Source organism: Lontra canadensis, unplaced genomic scaffold, assembly GCF_010015895.1.
Source record: "Lontra canadensis isolate GAN:19392208 unplaced genomic scaffold, GSC_riverotter_1.0 scaffold109, whole genome shotgun sequence".
Taxonomy (NCBI): domain Eukaryota; kingdom Metazoa; phylum Chordata; class Mammalia; order Carnivora; family Mustelidae; genus Lontra; species Lontra canadensis.
This window is the reverse complement of record NW_022631103.1, coordinates 1,559,221-1,583,599: the sequence shown is the minus strand read 5'-3', so window position 1 is coordinate 1,583,599 and position 24,379 is coordinate 1,559,221. Positions and strand designations below refer to the sequence as shown.

General features: G+C 44.4%; 1 protein-coding gene across 1 annotated transcript in view; it reads left to right on the top strand.

The window, feature by feature from the left end:
• Positions 1-5,999, top strand: part of PLPP3 (phospholipid phosphatase 3) — an 81,868-nt gene extending 75,869 nt beyond the window's left edge. Inside the window, exon 6 of the mRNA XM_032839792.1 lies at positions 5,741-5,999. Coding sequence (XP_032695683.1) covers positions 5,741-5,866 — 126 coding nt within the window. The 3' untranslated portion in view covers positions 5,867-5,999. The remainder of the gene's footprint in view (positions 1-5,740) is intronic.
• Positions 6,000-24,379: the final 18,380 nt, after the last annotated feature.

Sequence of the window (24,379 nt, the reverse complement as noted above, 5' to 3'; positions counted from 1 at the left end):
CACAGGGGCTGGCTCAGTGTTGGAGCCTGGGACTCTTGATCTCAAGGCTGTAGGTTTGAGCCCCAGGTTGGGTGTAGAGATTCCTTAAAAATAAAATCTTAAAAAAAAAGGTGGGGGGAGCAGCACATGGTCTCTATCCTCGCATGTGGGTGGATTCAAATTTATTGAGGGCTATAGTTGCTGGGCTCTGAGTAGTTCATGGGTTTGAGTAGGTCATAGTCTAAAGTGGAAATTTGTTGTAGCATTATGCCTGAAAACCTATGCCTAGTGCTAAGATGGCAGGTCTTTGAAAGTTGTGTGGGTAGCGAAGAGAAGATATGGGCAGCTTGGGGAAGGTATCTTGGAATCCAGTGTACAGATAAAGGAGCGGCTCTCAAAGCAGTTGCAAGATGTGGAAGAAGTTCAGCCACTCAATAGCAGAGGTCGTGTTTGAGCCCATCTGTTCATCTGTACCCAGTGTCCGGTGATTCTCCTCACTGGAGTGTGCGTAGCAGACACCTACAGGATCGCTGAATGCCTGTTCCAGGCCACACTCGCGGTGGGTTGCCGGTGGGCCCAGGCCTCTGCTTTTTCAAGAGGCCGCCAGCTGATTCTGAAATAATGCTCTGAGGATGACACTCTGAGAAATACTAGAATGGACAGCTTGCCGTTTTCTTCTGGTTGTAAGATTCCAACATTCTTCTCCTTTTCTATTTATCTGCCCCGAGCTGGCATCTAAGCTCACCTGGGGGGCGGGGGGGGGGTGGGCTTCTAAAAACCTCAATGTCTGAGGATGTGATTGCTCTTTTCAAGGCATTCACTTACACATTCTCAGAAGTCGACACATGCAAGGACCCCAGAAACACGTAAAGAACAATTTTGTCACCATAAGCAACTCTTAACAACATGACCTTCCGCATCTGCTGAGCTGGCCATTTGCAGCAGCAGGATTGGAAACCTGGCAGTAGACCAGGATGCTTGTTCCTGGCCGCCTCGGTTCTTGGTGAGCTCCAGCCAGGCAGTACCCCAGCAGCACTGGACTGTGTGGGCTCCCGGGGGTTTGGCGTCTCTTGGAGCCAGTAAGTGCCAGCGACAGAACATCAACGGCATCTTCCTTTTTGATTGTGCTGACTCATTCCCCAAAATAGCCTCAGAAATTACAGGACCTAGCGATCAGAGTCTATCTGCCTTCTGGAAAACTCCCACCTGCCTATGGTCTTCCTGTCTGGCTTGACTTCTACCTGTTGGCTTAGAATTCTGATTCATTCCTCTCTCCCTCTTTCTCTCCTTTTCCTTCTTTCCTAGCGCCTTCTCTTGTTTGTTGCCTTCCCCCACAAAGGGCGGGGGAGGAGAAGTGACATTGTATGGATAGGCACTGAACACACAAGCCAGTGACAGTGGCTCCCATTTTTTAACTTCTTACTGGGCCCCAGGCACGTTGTCATGCTTGTGTCTTTTGTTATAACACGTCCTTAGAGTAACGCTTGGAGGTGGGTACTGGGTCTCTCATTTAGGTATTTTACTGAAAATGGCAGAGCCTGGGTTTGAAGGCTAGTCTGTCTTGCTCTAGTGGGCAGAGCTGGTTGCAAGCATGCGATAGTCCAGTAAAGACAGCCATCGTTGGCAAGGAGACTCCCTGTGTGCTTCTTACCCCCTCATAACCATGAATGGCGTTTCTCGCCTGGGATTGCCTTGTTTGCATGTAGTCTTGCTCTCAGTTGAAGGACCCCACCGTCCTGATGGCTTGGGTCCTGTCAGGTCACCTTGCACCCTTAGGTCACAGAATAGCCTGCCATTCTGACTCAGGAGAAGGTCAGAACCACTTCCCCAAGATACTGCAAGAGGGACCTCGAATATTCGAAGGTGGAGGAAAGCAGAGCTGGTATTTCCTTCCCTAGACCTTAAGAGGTTTGGTGGGAACAAGTGCAAAGATTTCTAGAGTTAATGCAGAACTCGAAAGGAAAGTACCACCTCCCCTGCGCACATAGCCACCTACACGGGTACACAGCATCTCTGTCGACCGCAGTCCATTCTCAATGGCTCAGAAAACTGTGTCTTCTTGGCCTGTACCACAACCATGCTGTGGACTCATCCTCCCCGAGGTGCTGCAGGACCTACCTGGCGCCCTTGCCTTCAGGTTCCCCGTACCCTTTTCTACTGCTTCTGCCTATCAGCTACTGTCTTCTCACCATGCTTCTTGCCCGTAGATGCCTAGACAGTGGCTCCTGAGGCCCTCCAGGATAAGGTCCGAATTCCTTAACCTGTCCTGGGAGGCTTCTTGAGACCTGGCTCTCTCCTCTTCAGCTTTACTGACCGCTTGGTCAAAGCCAGACTGAGCTTCCTTCCCAAAGCTCCTGAACGTGCTGTCCCCTCTCCTGTGCTCCTCTGCCTGGAGCAACATTCCTGGCATTCACCACCTGCTCACTCCTACTTATCCTTATCGAGCTCAGCTCAAATACACCTTCCTTAGGGGAAGCCTTGTAATGCCGCCTCCTGTCCGCTTCAGTCTGGGTTAGACGCCACGTTCTCTGCGCGACTTCAACACCCCGGCTTCCCTCTGTCATGATCTTTAACACTGCATTGTAGCTGTCTGTTTGCCGGGATCTCTCCCTCATTTCCCTGTGAGCTTTTGGAGGGCAAAGGACTCTTATGTGTATTTGTCTTTCTAATCTCAGGGCTTGGCACAGAGCAGATGTTCGGTGTGAAAAAGCAATTTATAAAATGCAAAGAATCAGAGAAATGGAATTGAAGGCAAATGCTTCGGGCAGTGTAAGCAAGAGCTGATCTTGCTGCTTAGGGTGTAGATTTCTGGTTGTCACGTATTACCTACTGCGCTCTTTCCTACAGAGAGATCTGTGGACCAGGGCTGTGGGCTGAGAGCGGTTCCCTAGACATCAGATAGCTGCCTCTCCGCCTGGGCCTCTGGGTTTTCTTTTTGGGTGGAGATCACCTTCTGCAGGAAATGGAACTGCTCCGAGCGAAGTTTTCACTTCTGCTAGTCCTTTTTGTGTTCTGCTGTTCAAGCGTTAGAAAGACTGAGCCCTGTTTTGAGTCCTGACGGGATCGGGTTTCATGATCCCAAAAAAAGTGTTTGTGTAAGCTCAAGCCACGCTGAAAGCAAAATGCAGCTTAAAGGGGGATTCTGCCGGACCTCACTCAACTTTTCATCCCGCTGCCCGGCTGTATACATGCAGGGTATGAGCGCGTGGTGCCCCTCAAGTCCGGGGCATTTGCCTGTGCCCATAAGATGGAAGGCTAGAGTGCTTGCTTCCAGTAGAGAGCAGTTTAGAAATTTAACAACAAACATGGAGCCCCTCATGTGGGCAAGGGCCAATGCTAAGTGTTATGGGTGATGTGGGATCATTAGGGCCCGGATTCCATCCCCAAGAGGCCTCCCATCTAGGGAGAAAGGCTGACAAGCAAGGTCACATGAGGGGCCTGACTTACTCAAGGTCCATTAGGTCTTTACTTTGGGGCCCAGAGCATTACAGAAAGGAACATTTTTTTTTTTTTAAAGATTTTATTTATTTACTTGACAGAGATCACAAGTAGGCAGAGAGGCACAGAGAGAGAGAGAGAAGAGGAAGCAGGCTCCCTGCCGAGCAGAGAGCCTGACATGGAGCCTGATCCCAGGACCCTAAGATCATGACCTGAGCCGAAGGCAGAGGATCAACCCATTGAGCCACCCAGGCGGCCCGAAAGGAACATTTTTTTATTGAACTATATTCCAGACTCAGGTTTAGGTCTCCTCGAGTACGTTATTGCCTTGAACCTCGATATTATCCCCATCTTGCAGCTGGGAAACAGAAACTTTAACAGGCAATAGATACGAGCTCTGAAAATTAAACTGGGAAATGAGCCAGTAGATGAAGGCGGTGTCAGAATCTTGAAGGGAAGACGTTGATGGGGGCTGGCGACTGCCCCCTGCTGTGTTTGTCTTCAGCAGGTGGAGTGAAGCTGGAAGAAAGATCTCTGAGAAATGGGGAGCAGTAAGAGACCTTATTTGGTGAGGCCAGCTGCTGGGCAGGATCAAGTGCAGCTGGGAGTCAGCCATGGAGGGGTTAATTGAAGACACCCTCAGAGACAAAGTTAAGGAGGAAGGGAGGGTAGTTTCCCGGTAGAGGTGGGGACACTGACTCTGTACCTGTCAGCCAAGAGTTGAAAGTTTGTCTCCCCGTTTAACTTTAATTGTGTTCCTTAGTATTTCCTTATCCCAGGAGCACTTGAAAGCCTCTTCTCCAGATGTGTATAAAGGATCCCCAGCCCAGGGGCCTAGAACCTCCCAGCAGGGTTGGGTCCAAATCTTTTCTTGCCTTGGCTCTTAGTTCTTTCACTGTTGATACCTCCTTGGAAAGGAAAGGGACAGAAGGCTTCATTTTTTTCCTTTGTAAAATGGAGTAGCTCTTGGACTGCAAATGTTTGAGTAGGTGATCTGTGACCTGGGTACAAAATGCAAAAGGTGTCACAGTTTTGTCGTGGCTGGTGAGTCTCTGCTTCCCGTTTGTCTTCTAGTCACTTGAGCTCCTGAATAACCGTCATCGCCAGTTTCTTGCTGTGATTTTTGGGGCCCTTTTGTTGATTGCTGTATTTCTCCAGAAAGGACATTTTGGAAATTGGTTCAGCAGGTGATCCAAGTCCCTATGATGGCCGGGCCTTGGCTGCTCCAAACCTTGGTGTTGACAAAGTCTTATTAAATTAAGAACGTCACTTGCCAGCCTATACTGTGTCCGAAGTCACAGTACCATCACCATTAGTGAGCGCATGACCCGCTGCAGGACAAGGATATCTCAATCCAGAAAGCTGCTAGACAGCTTTCTAGTCTAGTCTCCATTCTGAAACCCAGGCATGTGTTTCCTATTAAAAGATGTGACTGATAGCTGCCTCTTACGGTTTACTCAATAGAAAATCCTGTTGCCGAGTGGCTGAAAAGGATGCCTGCATGTTTACTTTGCCATCTAATACAAAGCACAAAGTTTTCTTACTCCGCCAACTCATCAAGTTCTTGAATCTGTCGTCGTCGGCTGATTGAGACAGCAACTACGCGTGAGCCATCCCCATAGCCTTACATGTTGGATGTTCAGTGAATGTTCCTCAGTGATTCTAAGACTGTGTGAGGTCTTGTTCACAAGGAGGAAGGACGTTGGGAAGGAGCGATTGGAGTTTTCATTGACCTCTCCCCCGGGCTAGTTGCTGACTCTCCCTCAGCCACAAAACCCCATCTCCTTCACCCCCATCAAATTGTTGAACTCTCTGGTCTTTCAGGAAAACATGGTCACACCTGCTTCCTTCTCCAGTCCTGCTGATAGGAATTCATGTTGGCTGATCTCTTGTGGTCATACCCTAGATTTCTTTATGGGGAAAGGGAAAGTATCGTGGATTAATGAATGTGACTAATTACGACTTGCTTCCTTGTTTAAGAACTTATTTTTCATCGCTATTTATTTGCCTTGAGAAATTAAGGAAATAGGGTTTCGGATATGGAACACTGGACTGAGGATCCAGAGAACTGAATTCTACTCCTGCCACAGCTGTGCAATCTGGGTCATGTCACTGTCCTTCCCTGGGCTTCAGTTTCTCTAGCTGTAGAACACAAGTTGGAATATATTATATATGTGATCTTTATGCGATCCTTCCTTATTCAAAGTTCTACGGTTTGGGGTCCCCTTTTCCCAACGTCTGTGCTCCTGTGACCTTCCCTTTGCCTATCCCCAGACCCCAGACCCCAGATTTCTGATTCGGATGTCTGATTTTGTGCTTCTAGGTTTTCTTTGTGTCCGACCTCTTCAAGACCAAGACGACACTCTCTCTGCCTCCCTCGGCTCTCCGGAAGGAAATCCTTTCACCTGTGGACGTTATTGACAGGAACAATCACCACAACATGGTGTAGGTGCCGCCCACCTCCTGAGCTGTTTTATGAAATGACTGCTGACAGCAAGTTTTTGCTGCTCTTCAATCTCATCAGACAGTAGAATGTAGGGAAAAACTTTTTGCCCAACCAATTTTAAAAAGGAAAAAAAAAAGTCTTACTTTGTGGCCTTCCAAAATAGGTAGCGTTCACCTATGTGGAAACAACAGCAAATTAACACCAAGTGCCGAAATCCTGGATGTGCAATTGGTTTAAGTGTTCATGTTCTAGTGAACACGGGCTTGTTCTGGAACAAACACTAAAAATGATTTGCGTAGAGTCTGCCGATCACCCTTGTGACCCGAGGAATCCCAGGCCTGTGAGAAAAAGCTCAAATTCCCATTGTTGCACACAATGCCAGAAATAGCACTGAATCAAGAAAATAGCCATGGGGGGCTCCTCTCTCGTGTCTCTCTGTCCACACCACTCTATTCTGTACTGTGACTTCGGTTCGGGAAGTTAAATCTAAGGAAAGAGCAGGTTTTCTACGCCAGGTGATTCGATCCTGAGTCCCAGCTCCCAGCCCTGAGGCCTCAGCCCTCACTCCCCCGGCCCACAGGCCAGCAACCACAGCCGCTCACGTTAGTGATTAGGAGACTCTTTGTGGATGAGTGAATTTCGCAAATAGCACAATTTCAGAAGAGCTCAAGGGTGCTGGCCCTCCTTTGTCTTTTGCCGCGTCCTGCTGTCGTCGGGGACCGTCGGCTATGGGAGGCCGCTGTTGTGTTCACCAGTCACCCAGCACCTGCACGCCCTCGGATAATAGTTAGTTAGCTTCCGTCACTGCTTTCTCCCTTGAGGCCCTTGCTGTGTGCCCGCCAGGGTTTCCCGGGAGGGTCCGGACAAGGCGTGCTCTGCCGCCAGCTGATGGAAAGCAGCCTTATGCACAAGAGACATGGGAGTGAAGGGGCAAGAATGAAAAAACCCACCAAGCTTTTGGCTACTCGAAGTCAGAATAAGCCAGAGTAGCAGACAGTCTCACGCCTGAGAGGCTACCCTTCCAGATCTCGGAGCTGACGAGGGTCTCTGTGGGTGCTGCTCTTGCTAAGCTGTGTAAAGCACTATTGTCTTGGGGTTGATCTCTAGGGCAGTTCTTGGTAGGTTCTGCTGGGCAGAACACATGGGTTAAATCTCCGTAGAGTTTTTCTCATCCTCTATCCATAAGTGTCCTTCCAAGCAAGGCCTCGCTCTAGGCAGTAGACAGGGATCCTTTCTACTGAACCTTGGAGGAAAGGAGGAAGGAAGAAAGGCTTTCCGATCACGGATGCAGACCTTTCAAAGGGCTAAGTGTAACCACATGGATCAACCACACGCATAGCCTTACTACAGAAGCCGTCCTTTCATTTCAACTCCTAGCAAGCTATGATTTTTATATATAAATATTATATAAATAATGTATAAAACATTAAAAGTTAACTATGTAAGATATTATTTCTGAAACAATTTTAGCTATATCCACTATGATTATAAACTGTGTCTCGACCTGTGTTATTTACATTAGCTGCTTAAAAAAGCATTGAGTTATTTTTTTTTTAATATCAACTAAAATACCGTAGTTCTGTGGTAGACGTTGTTTTACAATGAAAGAAATAACTACAACTAGAGAAAACTGTATAAAAACATTAAAGTGTCAGTATTTTTGTAAGGTTCCATTTTGTAAAGAGAATAATATTCAAAGACTTTTGTAGAATACAAAGTGAAAACTTGTATCTGCGAAACTATACTTGTATTAAATGTGCTTTTTAAATAAAAGCTCATAACACAACTAATGAAGGAGTTGGAATCCTAGATTGTTCGAGGGATGTGTTGTCTCCGGTGTGTGGTAGGAAGAAGGGGGACTGTGGGCGATCTGAGGTCTTTGAATAGGCCAGCCTCACCTCAGGGCACCACTACCAGATCCTTCCAATGGGAAATATGGTGGCCATTGGACTGCCATAGCTGTCTGAGCTGCTCTTTCATCTCTGAAAGCCTGTTTGCCCAGCAAGGCTCTGCCTCTGCTCTGTCTCGGACCCTTCTAAAGAGCTTTTATATTCTAAAGGGGTTTTGTCGGGAGGGAGGAGCTGTGGGCCCCCCAAAGGCAGATAAGGAGCAGTGCTCCAGATAATGTGTGCTTGGGGAGCTCCCAAGGGAGCCCTTTATACATCAAAGGAAGGAGGGTGGAGGGCGCTCCAGGGAGAATGGCAGCTGACCCTTGCTTTCTCTCCTGGTGCCTGCCCAGCCGAGAGAGGAGCGGGGAAGCTAGAAATTTCTCCTTCAACACGCACCTGTGTGCCAGGCACTTCTGCCTGTTTGTCACTTTTGATCCCAATGGCAGTTCTTATTTTGAGAAGTGAGGAAAACAAAGGAATGCAAAGATCAAACGACCTGTCTAAGATCCTGGAGGAGTCAGCTGCTGGCTGGGACTTGTATTCATTTCCTATTGCTGCTGCAACAAGTTATCACAAACGTAGTGGCTTAAAACAGCCCAGATTTATTATCTGGCAGTTTGGGAGGCCCTAGGGCAGAAGCTGTTTCCTGGTCTTTTCCAGCCTCTCGAGACCATCTGCATACCTTGGTTTGTGGCCTTCTATCTTCTCAGCAAAGGTAGCAGCGCTGGGCCAAGTCCTGCTCACTCTGTCTCTGAATCTCTGTTTCTTCCACCTCTTCCACATTTAGGCCCTGGTGATTATGTTGGGCCCACCTTCTCTACCTATGTTAAGGTCAGCTGATTAGTAACCGTCATTCCATCTCCTCCTTAATTCCCCCTTGGCATGGTGCATAGCAGATACGTAGTCCCTAGGGATTGCAACATGGACAACTTAGGGGAAGCGAGGCTCATGCTGCCTACCACAGTTCACCCTCCAGGTCACAAAGATTCATATCCAGCCCACACGCGAAATACTTTTACTGGATCCCAACATCCCACAAGGTTTCAACACGTGGCATCAGCTCGAATCCAAAATCTTACCTAATTTTGAACTACAGAGTCTCAGATCTCATCATTGAAATGAGATCATTTAAAACAGGTAAAGATGAGGTGCGGGGTTGAATCCGTTCTGAGGCATAATTGCCCTCCATCAGTAAGCCTGTGAAACAAGTCAGCTGCTCCTCAAATTCAGTGAGGGGATAGGCGTAGAATAACAGACATTCTTCTTCAAAAGAGAAAATGGACAGAAAAAAAGAAACCATGGTTAGCACGCAATTTCAAAATCCAACCAGGCAAACTTCATTTGGTTTCAGGCTACGGGAATAAGCCCATGTGGCTCGTAGCTCCTGCCACCAAGGTCAGTCAGCTCTTCACTTCTAGACAAGCCCACTCAGGCCCTGATATTAGCTCAGCACTTTCCCAGCATTTTCCTGTAAGCAGAAATGTTTCATTGGGCCCCAGGATACAGCCATGGCAATCCCTGAAGTCAGAATCCAAATCTTCCTTTCAAATCGAGGGGAACAAAGGTCCAGATAGACAAAATAACTTGCTGGGGGAGCGGGATAAAGGAGGACACACCAAGTGAGAGGAGGGACTGGGAGACCAACCCCCAAGTGTCCCATACTGCTAATCCTCCAGTCTTCCCATCACAACTTTCCAGTAGCACTGGACAGACTCAGCTGGTCTCAAGAAGAAATAATCCCATTTCCTGGAGACTTAAGGAGAGGCGGAGCCATGCCATAGTACAGACAACTCTGGGATTCATGTCCAAACCATTTCAATTACTTATCGATTAGGATTAATTACCTACTGTGTCCTAAGCACTAGCAAACACATAAGATAAGACTGTGGATTAAAGGAACTGGAGGTCAGTTTTAAGGAATTTATAGGCTAGAGGAGAATGTATAAAATCAAATAGTTACACACATTTGTAATTAAGAACTAAGGCAGAAATAGAAAAAGAGCCATCCCATTTTTAAAACTTCATTATGGAGGATATACAAATGGAAGATAAACATAAAGTGTGCTGAACTCTGTTAGTCACAGGGAAAGGCACATTAAAGTCGCAATGAGATATCACTACATACTTGTGACATCTTTTTCTAACTTAAAAAAAAGAAAGAAAGAAAGAAAAGACAACCCAATACTACAAAATGGTGAAGGCATGAAAACTGGAACTCTCATGCACTATAAGTGTGGAAGTAAATTGGCACAGCTATTTTGGAAAATGTTGGCAGTTATCTACTAAAGCCAGTAATACCCATACCCTATCCCCCAGAAATTGCCCTCCTAAATATGTACCCAACAGAAGGATCTATATATGCTCACCAAAAGACATATATAAGAATGCTTACAGATGTACTATCTAGGGCTGGAGACAACTCAAATTCTCTTCAACAATCAAGTAGATAATTACTTAGTCATTTGAGGAACACTATTTAACAGCAAAAATGAGCAAACCCCCATTATGCAGAGCAATATGAGTGAATTTCACAGAAAGACTATAGAATGAATGAAACCAGGCCCAGCAGAATACACACCATGAGTTCATTTTTATGAAGTTCAAAACAGGCAAAATTCACAGTGAAAGAAATGATCAACAAAATGAAAAAACAACCAATGGAATGGGAACAAATATTTGCAAATTCTATATCTGATAAAGGGTTAATATTCAAAGTATATAAAAAACTCACTAACTTCAATAGTAAAAAACCAAATAACCCAACTTAAAAATCACCAAAGGGCCTGACTAGACATTTTCCCAAAGAAAACATATGAATGGCCAACAGATACATGAAAAGATCCTCAGCATCACTCATCATCAGGGAAATGCAAACCCAAACCACAGTGAGATACCACCTCACACCTGGTAGAATGACATCAAAAAGACAAGAGATAACAAACACTGGTGAGGATGTGGACAAAGAGGAACCATCCTGCACACTGTTGGTGGGAATGCAAATTTGTGCAACCTCTATGGAAAACAGTATGGAGGTTCCTCAAAAAATTAAAAATAGAAATATCATAGGATCCAGGAATTCCACTTCCGAAAAGATATTTGAAGGAAGCAAAAACATGATGTCAAAGAGATATCTGTAACCTCATGTCACTGCAGCTATGTTTACAATAACCAAGACAGGGAAGCAACCTAAGTGTCATCCATGGATGAAGAAGTTGTTGAATATATGTACAATGGAATATTATCCAGCCATAGGAAAGGAGGAAATTCTGCCATTTGCAACAACATGGATGCACTCTAAGGGCTTTAAATAAATCAGAGGGGGAAAAATATTGTATGATCTCACTTCAATACGAAATGGAAAAAACAAGCAAGAAAATGAAGCCATAGAAGAGAAATCAGATTTGTGGTTACTAGAGGCCAGAGGTGGGAGGAGAAAGAATTGAATGAAGGTGGTAGAAGGTACAGACTTCCAGGTATACGATAAGTAAGTACTAGGGATGCAATGATGACTATAGTTAACACTGCTGTACAGTATATTTGAAAGCTTTTAAAGAAAAACCTGAGTTCTCATCACAAGGAAAAAAAATATTCTTTCTCTCTTTCCTTTTTTTTCTTTTTTGCTATTTTTATGAGATGATAAATATTAATTAAGCTTACTGTAGTAACTATTTCATGATACATGTAAGACAAATCATTATGCTGTATACCTTAAACTTAAACAGTGCTGTATATCAATTATATCTCAAAACTGGAAAGCAGCAACAAAAAATAAAACCACCCTAACAAAAACAGTACTTCAAGAAGCTCAACAAGAACAGAAAATTCCAGAGTAATGATTATACCTTAGACAGAAAGGACACTTGAACCAAAATAAATATTTGTACTACTTGATTCCTAGCATCGAATTGGCCTGGTTGGAAACCAAGGAAATGGCTTGACGGTCATAATGGCCCCCACCCTAAGAAGGTTGTTCTTAACTTACCTTGACCATGGAGTCTAAAAAAGAGGGGCTCTGGCTTTCCAAGCCCACTTACAGCTGCTCATTTTCTGTGTCTTTGAGAAAACAGGAAGGCACTTGAGGAGACGGCTCATGAAGCTGGTTATTGCTGCTTCCTTCCTTTGGCATTGTCTGGTGAGGGTATGATGTTTGGGGTGATGGCAGCCACCTTGCCAGCCTAAGGAAAAAGCCAGAACTTCAGAGAGCTGTTGACCCAATGCCCTGGATAGATCAGCTCTGAAGCCACCTGGATCTAGACTCTCATGATGTGTGATTATTAAATGCCTCTGTTATTTTAATAAATTCAATTTAGTGTTTAAAAAAAAAACAAAACCTGATGAAACTCAGCTTTGGTGATAGAGTCAGATATGTGATTACCTTTGGGGGTATGTTGACCGGGAGAGGTCTTGCCCTGGGTGGTGGTCACTGTGAAAATTTCCTAAGCGGTCTACTTATGATTTATGAATTTGCCTATTGTTATGTCATACTTCAATTCTAAAGGGAAAAGGGAAAGTGTGTAAAAACAAACAAACAAAAATACCAAAGGCTAAAGAAAAAGACTAACAGTGTATTGGCAATTTTACTTCCTAAATAGCTTTCAAACTCTTCCCTTCCTTTCACTCCCTGACCATGAACTTGCGCCGGGCCTCATTAACTCTTTCTTAGTCTCTTGCAATAGCCCTGTCTCTCCCTACCTTCTCATAAAAATTCCTCCACACAGGGGCCAAAGGGAGCTTTCCAGAGCATAAAACTAACCATGTCCCTCTCTGCTCAGGGAATTCAATCCTTTGCATGGCATTTATTCTTATTTTAAAATTTCAATTTATTTTAAAAATGTAATACAATACAGAGTTACATAGAAACCATATGCCTCCTCCTCAGATATAACAAATTTGCATTTTACCCTATTCCAGATTAAATATTGTTGTAATTGAAAAACAAACGGTTAAGATACAGTTTGAATTCAGTCCCCTTCTTCCACAGTCTGTCCCAAAGGTAACCATTACCCTGAATGCTAGTTCTTTCACATCCGATCTTAGTTGGCCCCATATATGGATGCATTCATGAGTAATGTGTAGAACTGTTTTATGAATTTTAAATATGCATAAATGTAAAAATTATCAAAATAGTATGTATTTTTATAATCTGCCCTAAACACTCAACATTGAGTTTTTGCAATTTTTATATGAAGGAACACAGATCTAGAATGTTCATTTTAGCCACTCTGTAGCTTCACTGCATGGGTAAACCATTCCTTATCAATCATTTATGATGTTGAAGGACATTCAAGCTGTTTGCATTTTTGAACCATTATATACAGAGCAACATTGCACACCCTTATGTCCCTCTCCTTGTCCAAGTAAGTGAGTTTGAGTCCCAATATACATAGAAATGGAATCAGTGTATATACATCCTTTCTTTCATAGACATCATTGCCAAAATACTCTCAGAAGTATCAGTATAAGTATAAGTATCAGTATAAGTATAAGTATCAAACTTATACTATGATTAGCAGCACATGAGATTTCCAATTGATTTCCATCTTCAGCAACTGGTATTGTTGGACTGTTAAATTTTAACAATCTGGTAAGTATAAATAAATAAAATCCCCTTGCATTTTAATTTTCATTTTGGATGCCAAATAGGTTGAGCTTGTGTTGTTTATAATTGTTTATGCTGAGACAATCTGTAGCAGGACTTGTGTTTTCTGTAGGAGGCCCATGTGCCCTGGGTCTTTAAAAGTAGTTTTGATTTTGCTCTTGCCAGGGAGTCCCGGGGATTTCATAGGCTTTGGACTATGCAAATCTAATCATGCTATTTTCTTTTTAAAATTTCTAAAGAAGGATTTCAGGAAAGAGTTGAGACTTCTTAGAGGCACAAGACAGCATGATTTGACCTCTACCTACCTCTCCAAATCAATTTCAGCCTCAAGGTATTACCTTGGTTTTATACTTTTCTTTCATTTCAGATTTAGGGAACTTCTACTGATCTGGTCCATGGATTAATGGGGCATGGAACTATTATACTTTATTCAGTAGAGAGAGAGAGTACATTTTATTCAGTATTTCTATGTGTTTTTTCAGGGGGAAACAGTTCTATACCAGTGAAGTCTGCCATGTTGTTAGATTTGGAATTTCAGCATGGGACAACTTTCCTGATCTGGGACTTGCTTTTCCCTCTAGTCCTACTTTTTTTTTTCCCCAGTGTACTTACGTTTCCCCTTGTCCCTTAAAATCCAGCCATGCTGAACTGCTTGCGATTCTCCTAAACTCATACTACTTCTCATCTGTATATTTAACTAGTCATCTTTAAGGATTAGATCTACCTCTACCATCCCTGGAAAAACTTGGAGCCCAGAAGTTGTGTTGGATGACTTCTCTGGACTTCCAACTGCCTTCTTGTTCTGCAATTGACCATGTATCTCTCTATCTCACTATTGACTGGGAACTTGGGGCAGTAACAATGTCTTATCCTTCATTTTTTCCTTAGGATGGAGAATGGTGGCCAGCACAGAGTAGGAACTCCATAAATAATGTTTGATTGAGTAGATGACTAGAGAGTCCCTAGCTTATTTATGTGGAAGTTGTATGTGGGTGTGTGTGTGTGGGGGGTGGGGGGTGATCATATGTGCCAGTGTGTATATGGATTTGCAAATACATGATTGTGTATCTCTGGGTAATCATGCAAGTATGTGTGTGTGCATCCAAATATATGTATGTCCACGTTCATTCTGCTTCTTCTGAGTGGGAGACACAAGCCGTTAGGTGGCATTTATGGAGATGCTGTGATGTTTGTGGTGGCAGTGGAGAGGGGAAATAAAGGATAATTGCCACTTTGGTGACCAAACTGTGGAATATGTGGTCCAAGCCTCTCTCAGTCAGAAACTCTCCCTATGGAAGGTGCCTGTTATGGGGGATGGAATCCATTCTACCTAAGCAAACACTACCTTGCTTTTGCATGTAGGGTGTTGGGAGGAGGGGTGGAATGAGTTTTGACATCAATGCAGACAGTGGTTCCTGTGATCTGATCTCTTTCATGCCAATGGAAGCTTATGTGTCATGTTTTCTCTTTTCATTTTCTTTTTAATCCTTTGAGGCCAGTTCCTGCCACACACAAGGGCCTCTTTCCATCCCATTAAGCCTCTGCCTTCTATTTTTCTGCGTCTTTTCCTCTCATTACTCTGGCATGTGTGGGCAAACAGAAACTTCCTACCAGCACTGCCACTCGACATCTTTCTCTTTCTGCTTGATTCATGGGATGCTGTCTGGGGGTCCACCTTTATTGGCACAGGAGTTCCATGACCATGATGTCACCTCTGCTCAGTTGGAGGACCCCAGCATGAATCAAAACATCAGAGGAAATGAGTGGTGATCCCCCAAGGAGACAAGCTCATAAAGTCATCATCAGTGACAGCAAAGGAAATTAAGGAAAACCGAGGTCAGAGTTGTAAGACTACAACCGGTGTTTGTTGATTCATTCCTCATTCATTCAATGAATATTCACTGAGATTCTACACTGTGACTTCGACATAGATCCTGCCCTCAAGGAATTTACAGTCTAGTGAGAGATACTGACATGTGGACAAACAGAAAGACAGACGTAAGCCCAGGACACTATGGAAACCCAGAGAAGGGGAATCTAAAGGCAAGAAGTTCAGAGAGGAAGCACATCTCACTCAGTGATAAGGAATGTGGGCTTAGAAGCAGATAGACTTGGGTTTAAGTCTCCATTCTGCCATTTAACCGTAGGATCCACCCACTAATGGAGCCTCCCCTTCTTCAGTTGGACGTTGGAGACAACATACCCATGTGAAATAGGCTGCTGATTAGATGACTTGAGTTTTTAGCATAAGGTCTGTCTCACTGCAAGCATTTAAATGGAAGATTCTATTCTATTCTATTCTATTCTATTGTATTCTATTCTCTTTATTTATTTTAGTAATTGTATGCCTAATGTGGAGCTGGAACTCACCTCTCAAATAAATAAATAGATAAATTTAAAAATTTTTTTGAATAAATAAAGAGAACAATATGTTTAGATTTGCATTTTTTCAAAGTTACTCTGAGGCAACTTAATAAAAGTGTCAAGAGCCTTAAGCACATTCATATAATTTGATCTGATAATTTTACTTTTAGGAATTTATCATAAGGAAGTAATCAGAGATAAAGATAAAGTTTATGTGTGAGAATGCATATTGAAGACTGTTTATAATAATCAAATTAGAAACATTCTAAATGTTAAATAATTGGAAAATGATTAAATACATTTTAATATGTCCAACTGATGTATTATTTTAAAGCATTCAAATGTATTTGACAGCACTGAAAAGTATAGCAGACAGTCATAATAAAATGTGAACCCAAAAAGAATTCAGATCTTAAATACAATGGTTCTGGTTTTGGTTTGGAAAAAAGAGAGGGAGAGAGGAGAAGAAAGAAAGAAAGAAAAGAGGGAGGGAAGAAGGTTAGAAGAAACAAAAAGTAAATAAATAAAGAAATGGATTTATCTCTGTGTAGTGGGACTATTGGTGATTACTGTTCTATTTTACATTTTTCTGTATTTTCCATATCTTTAGAATGAATGTGTAGCTTTTATAATTTAAAAATATTTTTTAAATTATCACTCTTATGGATATTGTACAGAATAGAGGTTTAAGTAGGAGAGAAAGGTAAAAAAAAATGAGACAACTTGTTGTCTATTATATTAATCTAGGAGAAAAGGATAATATTTTTTGCCAAGGCATACCCAGAAGAGATATATAGAAGCAGGGATAGATTTTAGAAATATCAAGAAAAAATCCTATCTCAGTGTGAAATAAAATTCAGAGTTGGTATATACCTACAATGGAAGATCTATCAGCCTTAACATGGAAGTGAATTCTGACACAGGCTACAATGGATAAACCCTAAGGACACTATGCTAAGTGAAATAAAACCATCATAAAAGGACAAAGGAAGTATGATTTCACTTATACAAAGTATATAAAATAGTCAAAGTAATAGAAAAAAAGCAGAACAGTGGTTGTCGGGCTGGGGGAGGAAAGAACAAAATTGTTAATGGATACAGAATTTCGGTTTTACAAGATGAAACAGTTCTGGCAATTGGTGGTACAACAATGTGAATATACTTAATACTACTGAACTGTACAGTTAAAAACGGTTAAGATGATAAACTTTATATTACATATAACTTAATTGCATTTAAAAGTTAAAAAAATAATAATAAAATTCAGACCGTGTGGCTGGTGATTCAGTTGTACCTGGATCTGTGTTATTCCATTCTCTTGAGAAGTTAAAGAACTCAGGGCACCTGGGTGGCTCAGTCCGTTAAGCATCTGCCTTTGGCTCAGGTCACAATCCCGGGGTCCTGGGACTGAGCCCCACACTGGGCTCCCCGCTCAGCAGGGAGCCTCCTTGACCTTCTCCCTCTGCCGCCCCACCCCCTGCTTGTGCGTACTCTCTCTCTCTCAAATAAATAAAATCTTTTAAAAAATTAAAAAAAAAAGAAGAAGTTAAAGAACTCAAAATGTCTGTGCTCCCAGTGAGAGTTCTTTCTGCTGCCAGATTTTGTGGACACCCATGAAGGGCGAAAGGGAAGCTGAGAGGTTGTATAGCTTGGGCAAGCTCACACTGCCAGCAGAGACCAGGTCCTGTGATTAGAATCCAGATCTTTTTTTTTGTTGTTTATATTTTATTTATTTATTTGATAGAGAGAAAGAGAGAGAGAAGGGGCAAGCGGAGGGGAGGCAGAGAGAGAGGGGAGAAGTAGACTCCCTGATGAGCAGAGAACCCGATGCGGGACTCCATCCCAGGATTCTGAGATCTTGACCTGAGTCAAAGGCAGATGCTCAAATGACTGAGTCACCCAGGCGCCCCTAGAATCCAAATCTTTTGATTTCAGTTCACTGCTGTTCCCATTCCACTGGCAGTCAGGATGAGATTCAGGATTAAGGTCAGGGTCAGGGTCAGGGTCGACCTCTGCAGCCACTCTCACATCCTGATGCTGCCTGGAGTTCCACTGTTTTCACCACAGCAGACAGAAAATGCATTTCTTTGACATTTCTGGCTAAATGTCTAATATGCACCTCACACTGTCCTAACCTGAGCCCCTGATTTGTCATCCAGTGGTACACTTCTGAAAATAATTTTTGATGATAGTTCACTATGTGGTTTTTGGAATATGCCTTAGATGTAATTCAAAGAATTGAGTCATATTCCTTTAACAAACTCTTTCCCCATGAACTTATTTTTGAGAATAAGGTTTCTCAGTGTTGACATCTGTAAATATGAAAAATAGGAACAGAATTGTTCCTATTGATTGATTGATGCTTAACCTTGTTCCATTCTAGCAATAAATATAGAATGTATGAACCAAATAAAGAAAATCATATACCTCATTATGAGATTTATTTCCAATAAAATTTTACTTTATGTGTTTAAGAATTAATTTTAAAATCCATACAGTATTTGTTGTTTTGATCATTTGTATACTATTTACTATTATATTTCAGATGGAATTTTTTAATACTTAGAACCACATGGATACAGGCAACAGAACATTTTATATTTCTATTTATATCCACATTTTTGTTAGATATATGGTATGATCATGAATAAACGACTTTCAGTCAAATAATCTGCGCTAGGCTAAGCTCCTGGAGTGGAGGTAAATGGGAAAAAATACATGAGTTCAAGGAATAAGAAGAAGTATGTACAATTTCTCATTCTTTAGCTCTTTCATCTATTTTTAAAGTAAATGTAAGCATCAGAATGCTATATTTAAATTCACCGGGATACACCTAAAAGAGTAAATATTTTTATGATGTCGATATTTACAAATTTCCATAAATCATCATGTTTGCAACTCTTTAAACTTGAACATTTTTTTCAGATTTGCAAATTTATTGATGATGAAGTTCATGTAACTGCATAAAAATTAGATTCTATTGTGCATTTACAGAATTCTCTTAATTAAAATAATTAAAAGCGTATGGCATTGAGAGAGTGCTGGGAAATTTCTGGTGACCATTCATGTAAAGTAAACGCCATGCATCTACAGGCGTGTATACATGACAGGGATTCAGGGATGGATGAGATCATAAACATAAAATGAACAACTTTAGACGCTAACTTAAAAATGTGCTTTAGAGTACATAATTTTTCCATATTCTTCCGGGGGTAGGTGAACCAAATAAGCTTGATCACCACTGGCCTAGATTTTTCTTGAGTTGCTTTGTAGAGTGTAGAGAAACGGGTAGGAAGTTGGAGGAAGACAGGGAACCAGAAGAGATTTTTATTTCTGGTTTGGCTTTCGTTTGCTTTTGTTTCTAAAGATTGGAGAAAACTTGTGTGCCAAAGGGAAATGATTGAGGTGTGAGGGGCAAGTGACAGTATGGGCGAGAAGAGCGGGGGTTACAGAGTGCCTGCAGGGGCGAGGCCTAGGAAAGGGGGAGTGCCACCTGCACTTGCCAAAGCACGAGGGCGAGGGCGGGCAGAAGACCAGGCGCGGATGTAGATGCGGGCCGGGCCTCTGTGGCACTTGTACCGTCCGGCCACAGGGCGTCTACCTCCGCAGTTAAACGGAGGCAAGATTAGGCGCCGTAAGTCAGGATAGGGGAGGAGGTTTCGAGGCTGGAAAGAGAGATGTCGGTGGTAGCGGGGAAAAGATCCACTCAGGAAACCTAGTAGACTTGGAGTTGGTGACAGGAATTTATTGAGACCAGTCAGCAAGGTGGTGTGGCCCTCGGCCGAGTCCTCGAGGCCGGCGCAGGGGAGGGCAGACGGGAGACGGGCTTTAACCAGCCTGGGCGCACGGTGGTGGGCCCAGGGCTGAGGCCCAGTGAAGGTGATGGAGCCTGGCCTTGGAGCCGCGGAAGGAGGGATGGGAGCAGTGGATCACTGAATCTCTGAGGCGGAGTAGGGGTTTTTATTTTTTTAATTTTTAAAAATTACTTACTTTTTTGGAGTAGGGATTTTTATATATATATTACACATATATATATAGGTTCCTTTTTTTCCCCTCTCCAGGAGCACTTTGTAACTCTCCAATTCTCCTTTTCCTTTCTGTAATAGCCTCTGCGTCGTTTTCCCGTGTGGAGCATACTCTGACTTTCTGGAGGAGGTGAGTGGCACTTCTCTCAGGGTTACTTCTGCGCGCGAGGCCCCAGCCCTGTGGTTGTCCTCTGCCAACTTTCCCGCGCGCTTGCGGGGGCGGGGGGGGGGGGGAGCCCCTCCGGGCCGGCACGCAGGTGGCGGGAGGCGGAAGGAGGCGCTGATTGGAAGCCCGCATGCCGGGGGCGGGGCCTATCCCGCGTGCCAGGGGCGGAGACCCGGCGGTAAGCTGGCGGAACTCCTTCCTGATTGGCTTGGGCCCCAGAGCCCTTGGTATCGCGTTGGGGCGGGGGGTAGGCGTTGGGGCGTGGGGGCCGGCTGGGCCCCAATTCCTTGCTTTTCATTCCCACCGCCGTGGTTTAGACTGCGAGCGCAGAATGCTGAGTGCAGCGGCAGTGCGCTTGTCTGGGAGCGTGTTTGGGGCGACTTGATCAGAGCAGGAGGGTTTTGTTTGGCGTTCTCCCTCCGCCGCGGCCTGGGGAGGGGGCCGCAGGGGCGGGGCGGGCACGGGCCCCATGGGATAAGCCCGGCCTGCTTTTGAGAGGACTGGGGACAGAAGAGTGGTTGGACGGAAGAGTGGTTAACTCTTTGTGGCTGTTAACTCTTTGTGGCTGCGGCTTATCCGTGGGGGCGGCGGGGCGGTGGGAGGCTTTGGATTTCCAAGCAGGTCGGAGCCGGGCGTAGGGTCCTCCTGCAGTGGATTTTGTGTTTTGTGCCACGCCCAGGGGATGTTTCCCGAGAAAAAGCCTTTTCAAGAAACTGTCGTGCCTCAGCTCTTCGCCGTCCCTGCATGGAATCCTTACAACTCTATGATGTAGATACTTGTCTGCCTCGTTTTAGATAAGGAAGGGTTGAAGTGACGTGGCGAACATCTTCCAGTTGGTAGCGACAGAATTCGGGTTGGCCCAGATCTGCCTTGATAGCCTAGGCGCTTTGTAATACTGCACCTGTGCCATGCCCTCCAGGGGTACCGGCTTGGCTGGGTGCGGAGAGGAGAGAAACTAATGATCAGTGAAGTAGTCAGTGCTGTTTCTGCTGAATGCTAACAGCAAGGGAAGATGCCAGCGTTCATTTTTTGTGTGTTTGCCTGTTTCTGTGTGATTCGGTGAAGCATCCCCAGATGAAATTAAATGTAACCTGGCCAGTGAGGATGAGTAGGGAGTTCGTGGCAGAGACAGATGCTTCAGGCCCAGGGAGGTTCCAAGGGGAAGATACTGGGACTCTCAGAATGGAATGCTTAGAAGACCCTTACGGGTCCCCCATCCTTTTGTTTCCCTGAGGAAATAAATGGAGGCCCAGAGAGGATAAGGAATTATTTAAGAACCCCAAATGAGCCTGGGATGCAGGTTCTCAGCCCTTGATGCTGTGGTCTGGCTTTCTTAATAATTCAATGGTCGGACTCATCCTGTAAGAGTAGTTAACACTTGTTTAGTACTTACTAAATAAAGTACTTTATTACATACTTTTGTCTCTTTTAGCTCCTGTAACAACTCCATGAGGTATTTGGGCAAAATACAGTATTTTTACAAGTATTCTACGAAGGAGAGAATTGAGATAGAAGTAACTTACCCAAAATCACACTGCAAATCTCAGCCTGGAGCCCAGGCTCTTTAGTCCTCTGTTATCTGTAAAGTAGATAAGAGGTGCTAGAGGAAACAAGCACAAACCTTTCAGAAGTAGAAATGTGTATCACCCCCTTATTCAGATGCGGACCTGAGGCTCAGAGATGTTTGGTGATTTGCTCAAGGTCACAGAGTGAGAAGGTGGTGGACAGCCCACAGTGGAGACCAGGTCTGGTTTCTTTCTGGTCCATCTGGCACAACCCCACCTTAGCTAGGAAAGGCCATCACAGCTCTCCTCCTGACTCACATCTTTCTTTCTTTCTTTTTTTTTTTTTTAAGATTTTATTTATTTATTTGACAGACAAAGATCACAAGTAGGCAGAGGGGCAGGCAGAGAGAGAGGGGGAAGCAGGTTTCCTGCTGAGCAGAGAGCAGAGAGCCCGATGCTGGGCTCGATCCCAGGATCCTGGGCTCATGACCTTTAATGCACTGAGCCACCCAGGTGCCGCGACTCACATCTTTCTGACATCGCCTTGGGGATATTGGCCTCTACAGGCAATAGCTCTAGTCCTGGCCTGGTTGTATGGTCAAATATCACTTTTCCCATGAGGAGTTTCCTGCTCAAACAGGACAGGGACCTGGGTCTCCTGGCTGCTACTGTGGTGCTTTTCTGCATTCCTCCTCACTTTCTCCTGTGTGGCATGTCCTGGAGATCTGGATCACATTATCCCCCCCAAAACCAAAGTCTGAGATGTTTTTAGCTCTGGGATCCTTGAGAGAAGCCAGTTGGTAAAGCTACTTTGGTTTAAGTTTGGAGGTTAAGAATCAAGGGGGCAAAGCCCGGTCAGGACAGCCTACACTAGAGGCATGGGGCCTGCTGGAACTCAGTTAGCACCTCTTAAATCTGGGTGAAGAGTGATGAATAGAGTTATGAATTGGGGGTGGAAAAATGAGCCCCCCTCCCAAGTATTTCTCTTCATGAGTAACCCTCACTGACCTAGTGAATAAGATGCACGAGACTTCTCAAAATTAATTTAGCTCCTCTGGCTTGTCTTCACTGCTAACTTAGGTGTCTCTGAAGTCTTGGCTTCTAGAAGGGTTATTTAGAAGGAGGGCTTCTACTGTGGAAGGCAGCTCTGGACTCGATTCCAGGAGGTCTGGGGGGCTTGAGCCAGCGCTGCCAATCACTGGATGTGTGACCCTGCAAAATGCAGTTCCTTCTCTAGAGCTCAGTCATTATTCATTCAGTCATTCAATAAACATTTCTTGAACCCCCACTGTGGGCCTGGCAGGGTCCTGATGGATGAGACAACTTCTAAAAAAACAGCCCCACAGCGGAGGAACTCACAGCCTCCAGGGGAGAAGAGACAAAACCAGACATCGTGAGTGGATCCTCAGCTACTCTGGGTATGGACAAAGGCTCTCTGGAGGAACTGATGTCCACAGGGCCACAACCCTTATGGAAACTTCATGAAAATTTGAAAAAGGTGCACCCCGCCTTCCCCCCCTCCCCCAGGGCAAATGCAGCCCCATACCAGAGTGCACAGCTTGGCCAGCCGAGCCCAAGCAGATATTTGTGTTTCCAGTCGCCCCCTGAGCTGGTCACTCCTGCCTGGTGAACAGCTTACAGATCTGACCATTGCAGCCCTGAATGTCAAGACTGAGGTGTAAAGGTCCAGTAGAAGGCAAAGGTGGAAGAGTCCATTTCAGGCAAGGAACGAGCATGTATAGAACCTGCAGGCTTGGGAAAGTGGTTCTTTCACTTGGGAACCTGCAGGTGTTCAATGTGACTAGAAGGGAGCGTGAGTGGCACCCTGGGGGAATTGAGACTAAGTTGGAAGGATTGGCAGAGGAATTTATTCACTCATGAAGTAAATAATCAGTGGGTGTCACTTTCAGTTTGCTGTTGGAGGGAAGTAGAAATAGTAGTGAACAAAGTCTACACAATCCCCTGCCCTGGAGGAATGAATTTACATTCTAGTGAGATGATGGGCTTCTGGTGTCTATTACCAAATCAGAAGGGACCTTCCCTCTTGCACTGTATGTAATAAGATAATGTGTGTAAAGCCCTTTGAGAACTGGGAACTACTGGATCATTCCTATGAATAAATATTTTAATTTTCATCTGTGTGGCCGACACCAGTGCCAAGGTATTTGGGAGCCTGTTCCTGACACCAGGCACCTACCTGATTGTACCTTGGGGATGAAGTGACCTTTGGTTGTGATCACAATACTAAAGGAACTATGACACCTTCTCACCATCTGCTGTCACTGCCCATCCTGATTTGGAAAGAAATCCTCTCCCTCTGGGTCAGTTGAGCAGGCTAGGTGACCGGTGACTTTCCGGGGCCTGTATGGGAATTCATCAGCTCGTCCTCAGGCTGTGACCACCTGCTGTGGTCAAAGGCTCTTTCTCTTCTGGCCGAAATACCAATGGAGTTGAGAGAGTCACTTAAAAATTATTAAGGAAAGGGGAGCTCCATTTCTGGCATAGGGGTGGGCTGAGGGATTCCAAGAGCCTTGTCAGGTGGTCTGCAGGTTAGAAGCTGTGTGGTCTGCTCAGTAGCTCTGATTCAGGTGATTGAAGCTGATTTTTAGGCCTGGGAACTTGGCTTCTTCCTCACTATGTGGTTGTGGGCAAGTCACTTCCTCTTTCGGGATACTAGTTCCTTCCTCTATTAACCAGAAGGTTTCACTTATTGAAATGTGAACAGCAGAGTTCTTTGAACTCTTCTGTGGCCCCATAGTATATAATCCAGATGAAAATGGTGGTGCTGTGGTTGAGGCAGTTTTGGGGCCTGGAGTTCTCCTGATTTCAACTGCACCTTGTCCTTGCTCATCCTCTCAGGACTTCGGGCTCTACTAGATATTGCTTTGGAATCATACTGGAATTTAGTTTAAAACAATTGGATTGAACATTTCCCCTCTCAATCGGCTCCTCTGGTCCCTGGGCTTAA